Raw genomic sequence first — 18,304 nt, 5'->3', positions numbered from 1 at the left:
AGGCCTCCCAGTCCTCTGATGCCCAGGGTGCCAGCCTACGTCTGCCGGGAGGAAACTTTCTTCCTCACTTCCAAGTACTTCCCCTCCATGCGGTCTGGAGCGATAGCACAGCGGTAGGGCATTCACCTTGCATGCAGCCGGCCCGGCCGAGTCGGGTTCAATTCCTCCGTCCCTCTCGGAGAGCCTGGCAAGCTACCAAGAGTATCTCGCCCGCACGGCAAAGCCTGGCAAGCTACCTGTGATGTATTCAATATGCCAAACACAGTAACAACAAGTCTCACGATGGAGATGTTACTGGGCCCGCTTGAGCAAATCGATGAATAACGGGAGGACCGTGACCGTGACCGTGACCCCTCCATGTAGGCACCGTCTTGTCTAACCTGGTCCCTCGGCTATTTCCTGTCCTTGTACATGCTGTGGGCTTTTGTCACTCCAGGATGTCAGCCACTCAGGAAATACTGAGAAGCAACTTTGCTGGGTGAGGATATAAGACAGTGAATGAAGCAGCGAGGGAGAAGGCTTCTAGCCTAGGCAGGCAGGTGTTCAGTAGATCGTCAGGGGGCAGAGAGATGGGACGGGGACCTTGTCTTACACGCAGCTGACCCTGGTTCAGTCCTCGGTACCACACGGTCCTCCAAGCACTGCCGGTAGCCACCCCTGAGCACGGAGCTGGGAGTCATCACCCAAAGGTCATCACTTTTTACACCAGACATAACCCCCACCCAAAAGGTCATCGCTTCTCAACTACCAGGTGATGGCAGCCTCGGCTCTGCCTCTGCCCGCACCGTCTCTTTCTGTGCTTTTCCCACTCCTGTCCCTGCATAGGGAGCCGTGGCTGCTTGCTCGCCTGCGTGCTCAAGCATTCCGGTCACTTCCCAGCAGAGAGGATCCCGCCTCTCTCTCCTGTCGCAGTGACCTGCCCTCCCCGTCTTAGCCTACTGTTCGTTTTGTATTTGGTACTTAATTCATCACCACATTTAATTCTCCTACAGCTCTGCAGGAAACAGGCATTCAGAGAAGTTAAATAACTTTTATTTATTTTAATTTTATCACGGGCTGGAGCGATAGCACAGCAGTTAAGGCATTTGCCTTGCACGTAGCCGACCGGGGTTCGATTCCTCCGCCCCTCTCGAGAGCCCGGCAAGCTACCGAGAGTATCCCACCCGCACAGCAGAGCCTGGCAAGTTACCCGTGACGTATTCGATATGCCAAAAACAGTAATGACAAGTCTCACAATGGAGACTTACTGGTGCCTGCTCGAGCAAATGGATGAACAGCAGGAGGACAGTGCTACAGTGCTAATTTTATCACGGGAGAAGGGAGGCGCTGTGGTTGGGCCCGTACCTGGCAATGCTCGGGAGACCCCATACAGCCCGGGGGATCTAACTGTGGTCGACCACGTGCAAGGCAAGTGCCCTACCCCGGCACTGTCTCTCCAGCCCTAACCGACCTTTAAGTGACCGCTGCACCCGCTCTGTGCTCCAGCCAGGTCGTGTCAGCGGCCTGTGTGTCCGACTCCCACTGCTGTTTCTGTAACCTCCGTGCCCCAGCCTTGGAGAGCAGATCTCCATGGCTGTGGAGTCGAGTGTGATCCGCTTCCCTGGGGCCCTGCCGCACCCTGACAAGGCCCGTCTGGTGGGCTGCTCTAGTATTTGCAGCACCAGGGCGGCGGCAAGTCACCAGGCAGAGAAATTAAGTGAAAGAGGCTTCAAGTGTGCCGAGGGGCAGCTTCTTCCATGCCTTGGAATTGCCCTCCGCCTTCCCACCGGTCCAGCGGCCAGCCAGGTGGCTCAGGGGGCAGAGCACCACCTGCTGAGCCCTGCCTTTGGCGTCTGGCACCCGGTGGCCCTAGGCACACTGGCCTCTTGAGCTGAGCTCTGCTGGGTATAGTTTCCAGTGACTTACTGGAAAGGAGAAATACAAAATCTGGGGTGGGACCGGTTTATAAGGCTTTAGTGGCTGGAGCTGGCAGTGCTGTCCTGGGCTGAGCTGGAACTCCAGCCCGGAAAAGGGGCTGCCTCTGTTAGAATTAGGGGGAAAATTAACATGTCCTTCTGAGGAATCACCAAAGCCATCCATTAATAAACCCTGGGTGGTTTGAGTGAATGAACAGGTGAACTGGAGTTCCTGCTCAACGCTACCTCCTGGCCTCTTCTCCTGGCCCAGGACAGCCGCTGTGTATACAGGCCATGCCTTTGCTGGGGGCCAGTGGTATCTGTGCTGAGCTGCTGGGATTCTGTATACACACTCCTCTGGGGTGTCTCCCTCATCCCCATCCTGGGGCTGGTGGGATCTTCCTGCAGGGATTTCCCTGCTTGGTTCTGAGCTAAGGCTGAGAGAGACCCAAGTGGAACCATGGCTGGAAAAAATGATAATTTTCTCCTGCTATGGTTGCTAGTAGTTTATCTGTGTTTCTCTATCGTGGGTCTTCACAGACTCGGGGAAAAAATAAATAAAGGACAGGCTCATCTGTTCTTCTTGTGTACTTTCCAGAGGGTCGATGAGTGGATGGCGAAGGAAGGCCTCTTAGATCCCAACGTCAAGTCAATCTTTGTCACCTGTGGGGACTGGGACTTGAAAGTCATGTGAGTATCAGAAGGGCCCCTGTGCCACTGCCAAGGCTGGCCGCCCACCTGCTTCAGTGTCCACAGGGCAGTTGGGTCAGGGGTGGCTTCACCATTGGGTGTCAGGGGAGGAGAGAGCTGGCCCCTGGCCTTCTGCCTCCAGAGCAGAGAGTGGAGGGTTCAACTCAGCCTTTGCCTCACAGCCCAGAACATGCTCATGGGGTCCCTAGTAGTTCTTGCCCTGGAAGGAAGGAGATAAAAGAGGGTATTGTTAACAGCCACCAACCACGAGATACTTGAGAAATAGTAACTCACTTAACTCTTCTTGCCCCTCTTTTATGGGGGAGGAAATTGAAGCCCAGAGAAGCTGAGTAACTTGGGCCAGCCTGGCTCCAGAACTGCCCTCCTGGCCTCTTCTCCAGGACCCAGTGGCAGGGTGAGAGAGCGCTGCTGCCCGGAGCTGCCTGGGCAGCAGCTTCCTGGGTGCCCTGATCTTGCTCAGGGCCGTGGAGGATGGGGCCATTTCCTTTGTGGATTGGCACATCTTCCTCTTGGAAACCTGGGTTCAAGTCAGCACCCAGGGAACTAGGGTGAGGTGCTATTTGCTGAGGACTGACAGAGTCGATATCTCTGTGTTCTTTGTGACTGAAGGCAGCAGCAGGCAGAGAGAGAGAGAGAGAGAGAGAGAGAGAGAGAGAGAGAGAGAGAGAGAGAGAGAGAGAGAGAATGGGTGTATGAGTGTGTGTGAGAGTGTGTGTGTGGGGGGGCAGGGAGTGGGCTTTTGAGTATGAGTGTTGATGCTCAAAACGACAGGGGTTGGGGTGGGGAGTCGTGGCTCTGGAGGCACCTTTCCTACCAAACAAGGCCTTCCCTGGCCACTAAGTCCTCTTTACGCTGGGCTGTTGAGGGGGGAGTTGCAGGTGTCAGTTCACTGCTGGGTACCAACCTCGGGGAGACAGGCTGAGCGAGCCCTGTTCACATGGACCTCACCCTCCTCTCCTTGCCCCTCAGCCCGTGTGCACACAGGACTGTCTGCTCCAGGTTTCCCCAGCTGTCCCTGGGCCCCCGGATGGCCCTCACCCGCCGGGGAAATCATACCAGCTGGCTGAGGCAGGCTGGCTCGGGGGAAGACCTCCCTGTTCCGGCGTCCCAGATGGTTTTAAGCAGCGCAGTGGGGCAGGCGCTTTTCCTGCTTTCCCTTTTCCTGCTGCCCAGGAGAAGCTGCTGGGGGTGGGCAGGGCTCGGGCCCGGGGCCCGCGTGGTTCAGAGGAGCAGCCCCTCTCATTACCCCCAAGCCCTCGCTCTTGGTTTCTCCTTTGTTGTGTTCCCTGTCTCAAGCCTTTGCGTTTTTAGAATCTTCTGGGCTAACTTTGGAGCATGTCCACGTGCATGTCTGTGAAACTTGTGTGGGAGATGGGAGACTCTCTGGCGGGCCCCCATCCCTCCCCCCAACTTCGGGCCCGTCTCCCGTGAGAAAGACGGAATTTCTCAGGGAGGGGTTCTCAGGGTCTGCCTCCTCTGGCCCTCATTGCCAGTTGGCACCATGAGCTCCAGGCAGGTTCTGGGGACTCTGGAGGCTGCTTCACATTGCCCTGAGAAGTGACATCAGCAAGATGCCGCGAGTCCGTGTGAAAGGGAGCAGATGATGCGGGAGGCCACTTGGCAGTGCTCAGGGCCCATTCGGCCTGTGCATGTCACAGGTCAAACCTGGAGTCACATCTCTGGCCTGAGGAACCCACGTTTAACTTTAGTTTTTCAGTGAAGTAGTTTTAGGTAGGCAATACGAGAGAGAAGAGGTTCCGTCAAGTACAGGTGGAGCAATGACACGCCCCCAAAGCTGGATGCAAATGACTGCAGATGGAGTGCCCTGGAAACAGGTGTCAATGAGCAGCCCCCCTCCCCACCATGCTGTACTTCACCACAGGATCGTTGCCTTTGCATATAATTGTCACCCTCCTGGTCCCCCCTCCCCCCACCCCTGAGCAATACTGGCACAATTAAAAATTAAGTGTCACAGGGCTGTGGAGACAGTATGGGGGGAGGGGTGTAGGGTGCATGCGAGTCTTATTGGGTTTGGCCTCCAGCACCATATGGGCCCCAAGTATGCTGGATGTGTCCCCTAGGCCCTTGAGCACTGCCAGGGTGGCCCTGATGGTCCCCCGCAGCTCAGGGCCCAAGTCGCACCGCATCCTTAGGCCCTAGCTCTGAACTGCCAGCCTGGGTGGCTGAGTATCCTTGGGAGTGGCTCCAGGGTCCTCTGAGCATTGCTTGGGAGTCCCCCCACCCCCAGCCCCTGCCACCAAAGAAAACAAAAACTGAAACCAGGATGGTCGTACCCCACCTTTCTTTTTGCATAAATATTTGGCATGAAATCTGTGTTGGTTTTGCGGTGAAATACAGTGTCTCAGTCGGTTGTTGTAACTGCCTGCTTTAGTTTGTTGATGGAAAAAAGAAAACAACAGAGCAGAGTTAAAGACCAAGGCTGTCATTGGTGGAGACTCACAGCGAGACAGAGGGGAGCCCATGTGGGCCACCCCAGGGACTGGGAGGTTGGAGCTCAGAAGGAAGGGGGTGCGGGAAGGCCCCAGATGCCAGGCGCGGGGTGGGGGAGGAGAGCTCTTTCAGAAGCAGGACTCGCTGAACTGCTGGGAAGGCTCTTAATTAAATGTGTAACAAAATAAAAACAGCCAGAGAGGAAACCTAAGTAGCGCTGCGTGACAGCGCACGCTTATCGGTGTTCCTGGAACCTTAGCAGGGCGCCCCCGTGGGCCCTGTCCGTGACAGTAGCTAAGGAGCCTGACAAGGCGAGGGTGGAAGGGGGCGCAGGATACAGGGGTGTGGTGCTTGGACACCCACAGCCGGCCAGGACGTGGCTGGCTTCTTGTTTTGATGCTCGTTTCCGGATGCCGCCAGTCCAAGAGCTCACAGATTTCCCATTCCCTGCACTGTGTCCCCTCATTCCGCCCCCCAGCCAGCGTCACACCACACCAGTGGGAAAGGGCCTGATTAGTGAGACACTCAGACACGGGAACTGCAGTGGCTGGTCCCCAGTGGCCCGCCGGGAGAAAACGCCTGCTTCCATCCCAGCAAAACCATTTAGTGTCATGTCTTTCAGCTAAGCCGCATTAAGTTTGCCCTGGAGTTTCACAGGGGTATCACGGCTCCTGTTCAGGCTCCACTCTGGTGGGTTTGAATCCAGGGCTGCAAGTTTAACTTTGCCCTGGCCTTGAGAAACCACACAGGACTTCAGCGAGTGCAGAGCTTAAGGTATTTTCCTTGCACGGTGGCTGACCCCCGGTCGATCCCCAACACCATGTATGGTCCCCCTGAGTCCCACTTGGAGCGATCCCTGAGCTTTGAGCCAAGAGTAAGCCCCTGAGCACTGTGGGATGTGGCCCCCCAAGCAAAAGCAAACAAAAGTACTGTTATTTCTTTGATCTCTGTTCTAGTCATCCTTTCCACTCCGCACATTCACACTTACCGGAGTGATCTTACCCTTTGCTGTAACTGCTATACGGTCCCCTGTCTGCTGGAATTTTCTAATTCAGCCTTTTCTCCAACTAAGAAATGGGATTGGCATGGCAACAGAGATTCCTGTGGAGTAACGTCTGTTCCATCTGCCATCTGAACTCCAAGTGTTTCTGTGCGACTTTATCTCCCCCAGCATGTCCACGGATCCCCTTCAACTCCAGTATCTTCCAACACCTCGTCCTCCTATAGCCTCTCAGCTAATGACTGGTGCAGGGGACCCTGGGTTCCACCCCGGGCATGTATGGTCCCCCTGAGCACCACCAGGCATGTCCTAGTGGCCTCAGGGTCTCCGACTGGAGCACTGCAACTTCAGGCCTGCACCTGTGGGTCAGGTGCCCCCAGAAGTGGCCTCTGGGCCCCCAGCACACCCAGGGAGGAGGCTCTAAAGAATAACAATGATGATAATAATGGTGGGTCTGGTGTCGAAATATTGAATGTGATCAAAGTAGAGAGAGAGTAATGTGGAAATCATCTGCCCCACAAGTAGGGGGAGGGTGCGGGATGGGGGGATACTGGGGTTTTTGGTGGTGGAGAATGGGCACTGGTGAAGGGACGGGTGTTTCGTTTTATGACCGAGACTTAAACCTGAAAGCTTTGTACCTGCTCTCATGGTGATCCAATAAATAGGGTTATAAAAAAAAAAAAAAAAAAAAAGTAAGGTGGAGTTCAGGCCCAATTCAGCTAATCACTGGCTGAATAAATAGCAGCACTCCTAAAAGTAAATAAATAAATAAAGATGGTGGTGGGTTGCTTATATTCTCATAAATTTTATTAGTTTAATAACAATTACAATAAGAACATTTTTTTGGTAATAAAAGGTAAAGGTAAAGGCCCTCCCGTTGTTCGTCGATTTGCTCGAGCGGGCCCAGTAACGTCTCCATTGGAGACTTTGTTGTTACTGTGTCTGGCATATTGAATACGTCACGGGGAGCTTGCCAGGCTCTGCCGTGAGGGCGAGATACTCTCCGTAGCTTGCCGGGCTCTCCAAGAGGGGTGGAGGAATCAAACTCGGGTCGGCCATGTTGGCTGCGTGCAAGGCAAACGCCCTACCGCTGTGCTATCGCTCCAATAAAAGGGATAAATAAAATTATCCCTTTTATTACCAAAAAAATCGAATAACAATGATGGGCACCGTCTGGACCTGTCAGGCTCCCGAGGTATCCTTGATTTCTTGGCCTCTAACCCAGCCAGGTATATGTCAGATCCTGTTGCTTTTCACTCCTCAAGGTTTCTCTCGGCCTTTGTGTGTCCCCCCCACCCCCCGCCCCCATTGCCACAGCCCGAGGAGCATCGCCACAGGTCCCTTGGACGAGTGTAGCAGTCTGCCGACAGGTCTCTGCCTCACAATCATGCCATCAAACAGCTTCGCCCCACGGAGGTTCCCCAGCTCACTAGTCAGCCAGCTGTGCATGGAGTCTTCCTGGGCCCTGGTGCTTCTCTCGGTACTCTCGAATAGGCTCTTCCCACTCATACCCCTTTCCATCGAGAAACGGAACGTGGGAGAGCTGGAAATACTCCAGCTTCCTTAGATGGCTGATACGGAATTAATTTTTGGTCTTTGCGTATTTAGAACTTCCACTGTTGCCAAGTTTCAGAAAACTGAGTAATATTCAGTTACTCATGTGGGGTCTTGATCCATTGTGTCAGAAGCTAGGCTCTTTGACACACCCACCCCTCTTTTTTGGGGGGGAAGAAAAAATCACTTAGTGCTCCTGAAACTCTTCCTTCTTTGAGTCAAGGTGCCCTCCGTTGCTCCCAAGGCAGCTGCTGCCCCCCGGGATTATTCCAGGAGGGGCCGCAGGGAGGGACGTTGTCCCTTTAGGGAAACGGCTCTAGGATTTCCTCCCCTCCCACCTCCCTCTCCGCAGGCCAGACACGCTCCAGCTTAGCACCCTGCTCTAGGTGCCCTTCTTCGGCTGTGAGAGACCTTACTCACATGCAAACCTGCGTTCTAGCTGCCCTACGGCCTGTCTCTTCAACGGGCTTCTACACACCACGATGGGCCCTGGTGCTTGACATGGGTTTGACATGTCATAGCTCTTGAGTATTTGTTTGGGACCAGGACAGTAAGCCGTGGAGCGGGCCTCTGGGATTCCTGCTCAGGAAGGAAAAACAGATTCAGGGAGAAAGCGAAGATCTGCCGTAGCCGTGTGTAAGGGCTCTGGAACGAGTTGCTTCAGTGCCCGGAAGCGCCTGGATCTCCTCACTGCCACCTTCGCACCCTGCTCGCCAAGGTGGGTGCTGGGGAGACGCCCATGTGACGGGTCACAGAGGAGCAGTGTGGACAAGGGTAGTTGGTGGGGGGGGGGGGGGCTCTTGAATCTGTGCCTCTGGGACTGAGGCTGAGGATGCGCCTCCAAAAGGGGCTGCACGTCCTAAAAGGAGCTCAGTGAATCCCCGCTGCGCCCCAGTCCCGTTTGCCGTTTATGCATATCACAATCCTGGGGAGTCATTTCTTAAGAGACCCCCGTCCCCTGTTAGCAACAAACGAGGGAACTGGAACTCAGCCAGCGTGTGGCAGGGCAGGGACCTGAACCTGGCACCCTGGCACCCTGACTCTGGGCCTGGGAGTCTCCCCGCCAGGCCTTGTGCTCTGTGCGCCTGACCCACGTGGGCGCCGCAGCAGGGATTCTGAGGGACGCATCCTCCTCGCCTCCTTGTCTGCGCCCAGTGGCAGGGCCTCAGGGTGCTGCCGCTGCAGATTCGGTGACTTTGATCCCTGGCTCCGTACAGTGAGGAGCCATTGATCAGGGGCTGACCAGGTGCCTCCGTCTGGCTACAGATGAGTGAGGCTCTGGCTGTTTTCTGGAAAGCCTCGCCCCGCCGCCTGTGTCCATGCAGTGGACTTCTGGCTGGTCCTGAAGCTCCCTGGAGCCTGCCTCTTGCCCCAGGGGCGCTGCCTTGCCTGGCGAGGACATCGGGGCTGGAGGGGGTGGGGGTGCGAGTCAGAACTCCCTGGCAGTCCTGACTCGTCTCATTTCCCGATACTTTTATCTGTCACTGCAAGTGCTTGGGCTCCCCTCCTGAACTAATTAAGTTTGCATGTGTTTGGACACATTGCCAAATAGGGCTTAGCAAAGCGGAACTGAGCTACGTCTCTTTCCGAGGAGGGAAGGGAGTCGAGTCTCCGAGAGCTCCTCCACGAGGACGGACCTGGCCAGTTGGAAAGGGTGGGAGTGGGGAAAGGGCAGGGGTGGCCCGGCCTCCAGCGGTCCGTGGAGGTGGGGTTCTAGGAGAGCCCAGGCAGGAAAGAGCACAGCCTCTGAAACAGGGTTTGCTCCCAAGCACAAGCCAAACAGAACGTCAGGTTTCCGGGGACCTGAGGAGGAGTGTTGAGGGCTCTGTGCTGTCCACTGCCCACCTGACCGCCTCGCTCCTCCCTGCGTGCCATGCAGAGTGCCCAGGGCTGCCTGCCCCGTCCCCGTCTGTCGTGGGGAACACGCATGGGTGTTTCCCTGTTTTCCTCGAGGACCCCTCCCTCTTGCTCCCTGCTCAGCCTCGTGATCAGGGCCAGGGGAAGCCTGGTCCTCCCTGGGGTCTCCCCACTGGGGGTCACCGTGCTAAGCTGGTGGCGGCTTGTGTTTTCCGTCGGGCTGAGCCTCCGTGGGTCCTGTGCAGACTCAGACTCCTCCAAGGTGGGGTGAAGGAAGTTCTTACAGCGAACAAGGGCCCCGCTGTCCTCCAGCTGAGGCCAGTGGGTCAGCTGCCTGGCCACGAAGAGGCTCCTGCCGGGCAAGATGGGCTCCATCAGGCCTGGCTCCGGGGAACACGAAGCTTGTCTGTGGGGGTGGCGGGGAGGGGATTCTGTGTAGGAATTCTGGGCCTTGGAGATGGAGCCCGCGCCCACGAGAAGGAGAACCAACCTCTGGCCCTTCCTCCCGTTCCCCTGGAGCCCGCTCACCAGCAGAGGTGTGGTGGGTGGACCCCAGCAAGGCAGCTGGAGTTGATGGGGTCATGTTTGAGCTGCAGCTAATCCAAGTCACTCGATATAAATCTCTCCCTGCTGCCTTCCCCCTCTCTCCCCTCCCCGAGTCACAGACAGGGAAATGAATCCTGGCCCTCGCCCTGAATACATCACGGCAGGCCTGCTCTAATGAGAGAGGGCCATTCATTGTGGGGTGAAGCTCCCCGCAGAGCCGGGGAGGCCATTAATTAAAGAAGAGCCACCTGAAGCCAGTGGTGCGGCGCCGCCCGCCACGCTCAGACGGAGTGTGCGGGGAGCTTCGTTAGCCTGACAGCAACCTGGGCCGAGGTGCCAGGACTGAGCAAGGGGTGCCCTGCCTCTCCCGGAGGCTGGCCCCAGAGCTCCCCCCCCCCATGTCCTGGGTGTGGAGGTCAGCAGGAGGTGACCCGTGTCCTCCCTGTGCCCTGCTCACACTGCCTGCCTGTCCCTCAGCTTGGCCCACATTTTGGGGGGAGCCAGTCTTCACAGAAAGGTTTTGGGCATGGTGGGGTCCATAGCCGCACCCCCCCCCCCCCCCCCGCCGCCCCTCCGTGTCCCACTGTCCAGGCACTTCTCCGCTGAAGTCTGGGACTCTGGCCTCAGCCTCATAACCCCACTGTCGGGGGTCCATGCTAGAGGCACCGAGCCACTTCAGTGAACCCCTGGAAGGTAGGTTTCCCGTAGGGAAAGCCCGAGAGAGGACGCTTGTGTCCTGTGCCGGAGGCTTAGGCGGGAGGAACCGGAGGCTTTGACTCCAGAGCTTCTCAGGGTTGGTTTCATTTAATTTCTTTTCATTTCTTTCGTGGTGGTGGTGGTGTGTGTGTGGGGTTGGGGGGGGGGGGTGTTGGGCCCCCGTAGTGCATAGGGCTTACCTTGGCTCTGAGCTCAGAGATCACCCCAGCGGTGCTCAGGGTTGGGGGTGCCAGGGTTGAACCGGGGTTGGCGCATGCAAGGCCAGTGCCCTACCCGCTGGTGCTATTGCTCTGGCCCCTCAGAGTTGGTTTTAATGCTCTGAGGTCCTGGGGCGAGTGTTGCTGCTGGATCCTGTCCCAGCTGTGGTGTCCCTTGACCATCCAGGAGAGGTGTCAGCCCCCCTCCTGGCCAGAAGCAGGGCTTTGCTTCCCCACAGATGTGGGGATGCCCTAGGTCTCTGGCCCAGCCCCGTGTCTGTGGCTCCTGGGGGCGTCTCTGGATTTCTGGCTTGGTGCCGTGGGGCAGAATCAGACAGGCAGGCTGCTCAGGACAACCTCAGAACTCCCGGGGTCATGGCCTGACGGAACAGCCCTTCTTTGAGCCCCTAAGCCCACCTGCAGCGTCTAGGGGGCCATATGACCTCCTAGACCCAGAGCTTGGTCTCTGCATTGGGCCGGGAACACTTTGGCGCCTTTTCAGGCCCAGGCCACTGCCTGGCTGCCTTGGACCTCCAGCAGGGCAAGAGTGAAGGCTGGAGCTCGCGCTGCTGAAAGCCCCCACAAAGGAACTGGTGTTGCTCTCGGAAGAGCAGAGCCCCGGAACTCAGTTGACCTTGAGCCCGACTTTTGTGTGACCTTAGAAATCAAGCCGTGAAGGGCACATGTAGGGGCAGCGACATACGAGTGTGAAGTGGAAGGGCTTGGTATGTATTTGCATTCATCGGTGTATCGGCGTATGACACGTGTTTAACGTGTCGTGTTTTGTTTCGTTTTGTTCTTGTGGTGCTCAGTGGACCATGTGGTGCTGGGATGAAATGGGGGGGGGGGTCAAGCATGCGACGCACACGCCATCTCCCCAGCCCCCCTCAGTCTGTTTTTCATCCAGGTGACACTCAGGGGCCCACCCCAAGATGTAGGCGCAGGACCTGGTCTGTTATCGCAGATGGTCTCCCGGGCCCCTTTCCAGTCGCCCGGGCGCTCCCTGTGCCAGGCCGCCACTCTTCTGACTCGGTTACGGGGCTTCATTTCCAGTGCCCTTGACTTCCCTGAGAGTGGAATGGGACAGGTCCTCCTTCTCCTCCGCGAGGGGCCGCCTCTGCTCAGCTCCCCATGCCAGAGGCTTCGCCACGTGGCTACAGGTGCTGCTGGTCAGTCTTTTCCCTGTGTTCACTTCCCGGACTTTCCCCGCGGTGGTATCCCTCTCTCCCTTTGGGGGCTCCCCATCTTCTTTCATCCTTCAGTCTACGTTTGGATGCATTTGCCGATGTTCTGTGTCATTGGGAGCATCGTGGAGCCTCTCGGCTTGCCCCAGCCTGTGGGCGTCCGTCTCTCTGTGGCAACTGCAGTGCCTCCCTCTCCTGAGCGCCTGTGAGAGGCAAAGGTGGGGTGAGGGCCTTGGGGCCAGCGGGGTAGACACGTGTCTTCCTTCTTCCAGCAGTTGTTCCTTGAATACCTGTAACTTTATTCTAGGTGCCGAGGCTAGAGAGATGAGCAGAGAGACCCCCCAAACACCCCACTTCCTGGTCCTTACTACAGTCCCTGTTCCCTCTGCCTTTGGGGGCCGGATGCTGAAGAGTCTCATCTTGTGGGGCTCCTCTCTCCCGCGAGGCCAGCTGGCCAGGGCCCTGCCCTCCTGGCGGGCCTCTGCAGCTGCTGTGGGCTTTTGTCTCCCCGAGCTGCTGCTTGGCAGTGAAAGGGTGTCTCTGGCCCGGTGCTTCCCTTCTCCTGTGGGGAAGGAAGTCTGATTCCCTCCGTGAGAGAGGAGAATTAATCTCCAACTTTCCATGCCTGTAAGGTGAGTGACCTCTGTTTTGTCAGCGCTTGCCAATCTGTCCTCGAATTCCCAGCCCGAGTAATGGAGACATTACTTTGTTCCAAAGCAAACCTGCCGTGCAGTGTGGACAGGGCAGCCCCGTGGGGGTCTTGTCGCAGAGGTGCAGGCACTGGGAGACCCCTGGGGTGTGGCCCCCGGGCAGCTCTGGTCCTGGGTTGCTTCAGGGAGGGAAGTGCCCCATCTGACGATATGCTCCTGACCACCCTCCGTGCCAGCGCGGCAGCTGCCTCCGTTTGGTCTGAAATCTGCTGCTTTTGTGAGACTCCGGGAGCATATGGGAGCGTGAGCACCCCAGGGAGGCAGAAGTGGGGGACAGCAAGCGGGGGAGCTCCGGGCACCCACTGGCACGGACCCTGGCCGCGGGGCTTCCATGGGAGTGGGTGAGAGGCCCTCTGTGTCCCCGGCTAAAGGGTGGCACGAGTCAGACCGGGGAGTTCTGTAAAGCGGTTTCTTCCAAAGCCCGCAAGGATGTTGGTTCGGGGAAGAAAGCCAGGCAGCACACAGAATCCCGGCAGCCTGACAGGCCTTTCTCTCTGCGATTCTTTCTTGCAGGCAGCCCGAGGCAGCCTGTCTCTTTGTTAACAGAGTGACAGCAATGTGACACCATGGAAATAATTACTAACAAATCACGGTGCTGACTGCAAACAGCTCTCTGTCTTCAGAGGCATGTCAGGGTGCATTAGAGCAGGACTGGAGGAGCGGCGCACGCGGGGGCGGGGGCGCAGCCCGCACCCCGACCCCTCGCCGCTCCCGCGGACTCTCCTGCCCGTGGCCTTTCCCCCCAGGTCAGCTGAGGAGCTGGCTGGAAGTGGCATGTAGCGAGTCCCCCTTCCTTGGGGCAGGGAGCCAGGACACCCATCTTTGCTAAGGGTTAGCCCATCCTCGGACTGGACCACCCCCTTCCTTTCCAAACCCCCGCCGCCCCTCCGCCCCCGTCCCCTCGTGCGTACACACACACGCACACACACACACGCACGCACACACACACACACACACACACACACACACGCATGGTGAAAAGAAGTCCCATTTCTGAACTATTCCCTCCAGTCAGGACCAGTTCCACCCGCCAGTGGTTTGGGGCTTGGGGGTGATGAGTGCGGGGGAATTCTGGCATCTCCGCCCCGGCCCGCTGCCCTTCCCCCCACGGCACTGGTTTCCCTTCTCCTTGCCATCGTCAGTTTGGGTGAGTCGACTCTGTCCATTCCCTCTTGGTTTGCCGTGATTGCTCTGACTGTCAGGGCTGTAAATAATGTTCCTGGTGTGGTGGCTGGAGGCAGCCGTGGGGTGGGGAAAGAAGTCGAAGGAGGAGCCGCACTCCCACGGGCTCCCGCGCGCCCCCCCTCCCCTCTCATACAATATTTATCCAGGGATGGGAGTCAGATGCAGCGACCTCAGGGGTCACCCAGTTAAATAGCTTCTGAACCTCCCTGCATTCTAATTGCTGCGGTTGTCCTTTGCTCCGGAGACTTCTCCCCATTGTCTGCCGAGGCACACACTAATGGCTGTCCTCCCTGGCCCTGCTGGGAGGCGTGGGGGTGGGGACGGGAATGGGAGAGGGCTCCTCGCCACCTTCCTGCCTCGGGGATGAGGGAATCCAGGTCCTATTAACAAGTGGCTTTAGCTTGGAGGAGCACAGCCCCCAGCCACCCCCACGCCCTCCTAAAGCTGGCTGCGGGAGCCGCCCAGGGCCGTGGTTGAGGGGGCCGAGGGGCAGTGCCCATTTCCAGCCCGCTGGACAGAACTGGGGGTCTAAGCCTCCTGCAAGGGCATGCACCCTGAGTCCTCAGCTGACGCGCCATGATCCTGTGCTCCCCTAGGCCAACGTTCCAGGTTTGGAAACTTCTTAATGAATGACATTTCTGGTTGGAATATGCTGTGTTTTGCCCCCAAATTGGCCAGATACAGTAGTCTCTTGGGTCCCCTGGGGATCAATTTAGATGAGTAATGGTGGTAGGTGGTGTGCCCGCTGGGAACGGGACACTGTCAGCCAACGCACCTGTGTGGCTCTTCTCTCCCTGCCAATGTGGAACCCACCCTGGAAGGCACCTGCCATGGTGGATCCTTAGTGCTGGGTCCCAGCAGGAGGGGCCACAGGTGATCAGACCATCAGGTAAGGGAGGCACAGAATAGACCCAGCGAGAGCCCAAACGGGTGGGCTTTATAGCAGTTAACTTGTGAAAACACAGTGCCAAAGAAAGCCCTTTACACAACATGTAAGTTTAGGTTTCCATTGAAGCTGGGGCAAGACCCTGCCCTGTCTTCCTCCTCCCCTTCCTCCCCAGATGACAAACTGAGCCTTAGGTTCTTCTAGAATCATAGTGCTCCCGGAAGGAGTGGAAGCCACAGACCTGCCCGTGTGCCCCCCCAGAAGTGTGACGGCCAGCCAAGCGCTGACAGGACCGGAAGGAGTTGGCTCTGGCGTCGGGAGACCTGTGGGGAGCCTGGGCACAGGGAGCAAACTGTGCGTCCCCAGGCCTACGAGAACACCTCTCTGTGGAGCCTCCAGGGGGCATCAGAGGCCACTCAGAGTGGCCACGCAAAGGGTCACGGTGGCGCCAGGCCAGGCGGAGGCCTAGCCTAGCTGGTCAGGGGCTTCCTGATTTCCCTGGCCAAGTCAGAAGGCCCTGGGAGCGCCTGCCGCTGACCCCCTCCTGAGCCTTACCCCGCCCTGGGCGAACGCCTGGCCAGCAGCTCCGATACTTCCTCGGTCCCGACAGCCAGATTGCTGTGCCCATTCCCTGGCAGGTTGGCCCTGGAGGGCTGAGAGGCTCCAGTCTGTCGGCTTCAGTAGAGGGGGGCCAGGGAGACCCTGGCTGGTCGACTCCACGGAGTGTTTGCAGTGCCAGGAGGTGGCTCACACCGTCCTGCCACGTGTGCGTGGCCTTGTGTGGTGGCTCTTGTGGGCTCCGTGGGGGTCAGGTTCAGAGGCAGGTGGTCCTGAGAGCCTCGGGGGCAGGGTGGGGCTGTGGACACATGCTGGGCCTTTGGAGCTTCCCGCTGGACTGAGGCTTCCTGGGGCTCTCCGCTGCTGGGGAACCTCTCCAGAGCCGCGTGTCTGGGAACTCCTCCAGCCGTGCCGCCAGACCCAGGCGCAGGTGACGGCCTTTCGTCTGTACCAGAGGGAGACCAAGAGGAAATTAAATGTCATTCGCCCCCTGCAGAGCAGGTCCCTGCCAGATCAGACACCGCAGATCAGAGCTGTGGCGGGGGTGGCGGTAGGGCTGGGGGCCGAGGGGAGGCCCCTGCGCCACACAGCTCCCGGGTGGCACCTGGCTCACTCCCAGGGCTTCCTCTGCCAGGCTGGGTTCGCCCTGGCTCGGAGCCAGCCCTCTGTTACATGGCAGCTGTGGCCCAGGGCAGGCCAGAGGTGCATGTGTACCAGGGAGGGAAGGACCCAGAGGGAGTCAGCGTTTCCTGGAGAAACTTCCGGGCATGGGGGGGGGGTGGCGGGAAGAGCAGAGCCTTGAGGCTGGGGAGAGTCAGATTCTCTTCATTTGTCGGAGGCTCCTGGGAAAGTCACTTTATCTCAGCAGCTTCTGGGAACTGGCACGTGGGAAGGAGGGCGCTGAGGGTGCTGGGACGGGGGCCCCGCTGCCGCTCTCCCCTGCACGCGGCCAGCCCTGCCCGGCCGGCATCCCGAGGCCGCCCTCCTAACCGCAGAGCCCCGCCGGCCGCCCCAGCTTCCGGCCCACGTCCCCCCGTGGCTGTCGGGGAGCATCCCGGGGCTGCTGGCCCCAACCCCTGCCGCGCCTCGAAGCCCTCGTGGTGGGGTCGCAGTTCCTGGCTGGCGCGTGACATTTACCCGCGGGGCTTGGGGAGGAGATGTTTAAACACGGCGAGAGTGCGCCCTGGAACCCCCCGCCCCCCAGCATGGCTGCTGCCGCGGCTGGTGAAATTCATTAGTGTTCCCTGACAGGCTGGCGACAGAGGCGCTGGCTGTCGGCGTCCCGCTCCCTCGCTCCCCTGCTCCTGCTTCACGCACGCTGGTATTTAGAGCTGATGGGCGGCTTATAGACTCTTGTACCATGACAAGTTTGGGGAGGGGGCGGGGGGGAGAGGGAGACAGACAAGGAGCCAGCTGTCAGGCTGGGATTTCACGCGGCACTCTCTCCTGACCCTGCGCTCGCTCCGGCAAGTGTATCATCTTTCTGAAGCCTGTGGTTGGAATTGTAACCTGCAGCCGTCCCGGAGGATGGGGGGCAAGCGTGGGGGCAGCGCAGGCTGAGAAGTCAACAGTGCCTTCTCCCGGGGCGGGAGGGCGTGGGGAGGAGAAGGGAGGGAGAGAGAGCGGGGGACGGAGACGGAGAGTGTGCACCCACCGACCCGCAAACGGGATTGAAGCTGCGTCCGTCTGTCTGTACCCCCCTGGCACTGCCCTCCTCGAGCCAGAGCTCGGGGGCCCCTTCTCGCCTGAGGTGAATCTGGTGCTTCCTGCTGTGGTCACCTGCTGCGTGGCCTGGGAGCTCCCTGAGTGCAGCCATCACTGAGGACTGGCTCTGCCCAGGAGGGTGCTTGGTCTCGGTGCGGCTGGGAGTCTGCCCCCATCACCTCCAGGAGTGGCCCCCGTGCCCTCCAAAAACCTCTGAGTCCTTTCTTCTTAGGCTGGGAGCTTGATTTTTGTTCCCTGCTGTGTGTTGATTGTTCTTTGTTGTTCGGGGTTGTACTTTTTTTTTTTGCTTTGATTTTGGTTGGGGATTTTGATTTGGGGGCTCCTGGCTCTGCTCTGCTTGGGTGCTGCTGGGGGGAACCTTGTGGTCTCCGGCATGCAGCCCGTTGAGTGCCTCTCCGCCCTGTGTGTTGATCTTTGGATTAAGGTGGTTTTTTTTAATTTTATTTTTTATTAGTGAAACACCATGAGGTACAGTTATAGACTTATAAACTTTTGTGCTTGGGTTTCAGTTATACAATAATCAAGTACCCATCCCTCCACCAGCGCCCATCCTCCACCACCACGGGTCCCAGCATCCCTCCCACCCTCATCCCCCCTCCCCCCCATCCCACCCTGCCTCTGTGGCAGGGCATTCCCGCTTGTTCTCTCTCTCTTCTTTTGGGTACTGTGTTTTGCAAGAGAGGCCTTGAGTGGCAATCCTGTTTGGTCTATAGACTACTTTCAGTCAGGTGGTTTTTTTTTTTTTGTTGTTGTTGTTTGTTTGTTTTTTCCCCACCCACAACTTGTCTCTGCCCAGCTTCTTGGGATGTTTTTGAATGGTTGGGTTTGCTCTGAGAACTGTCCTTTTGCCTGGCATTCCCCGTAATGTCTCTCTGGTACTCTTTTCCAGACTAAAGGTTTGTCTTCTTCTAGTAGGCAGCCTGGAGGCATCTCCCGAGGCTGGAGGTGAGGACTTAATCTTGGCTAAGACTAAGAGGACCCAGGCCCCGTCTCTGAGTGCTCATTTTAAAGTGCTCCCCTCGGCCAGCCTTTAGTCTCCACTGTGCAGGGTGTGAAGGATATGACGTGCCCGAGGACACGGGGTCCCTTGACCAGGTTGTCTGGGGTGGTGGAACTATGATGATGGGG

General features: G+C 58.0%; 1 protein-coding gene across 4 annotated transcripts in view; it reads left to right on the top strand.

Moving 5' to 3' along the window:
* The window catches only part of ERI3 (ERI1 exoribonuclease family member 3), a 125,596-nt gene that overhangs the window by 39,465 nt on the left and 67,827 nt on the right, over positions 1-18,304 (top strand). For all 4 annotated transcript variants that reach the window (XM_056130956.1, XM_056130955.1, XM_056130954.1 and 1 more), the window contains exon 6: positions 2,494-2,585. In XM_056130956.1, the coding sequence (XP_055986931.1) occupies positions 2,494-2,585 (92 nt within the window). The remainder of the gene's footprint in view (positions 1-2,493; positions 2,586-18,304) is intronic.

The sequence above is a fragment of the Sorex fumeus genome, unplaced genomic scaffold (assembly GCF_029834395.1).
Source record: "Sorex fumeus unplaced genomic scaffold, SorFum_2.1 ptg000082l, whole genome shotgun sequence".
NCBI classification, from domain to species: domain Eukaryota; kingdom Metazoa; phylum Chordata; class Mammalia; order Eulipotyphla; family Soricidae; genus Sorex; species Sorex fumeus.
The sequence above is the reverse complement of the archived record's forward strand: the minus strand, read 5'-3'. Positions and strand labels throughout refer to the sequence as shown.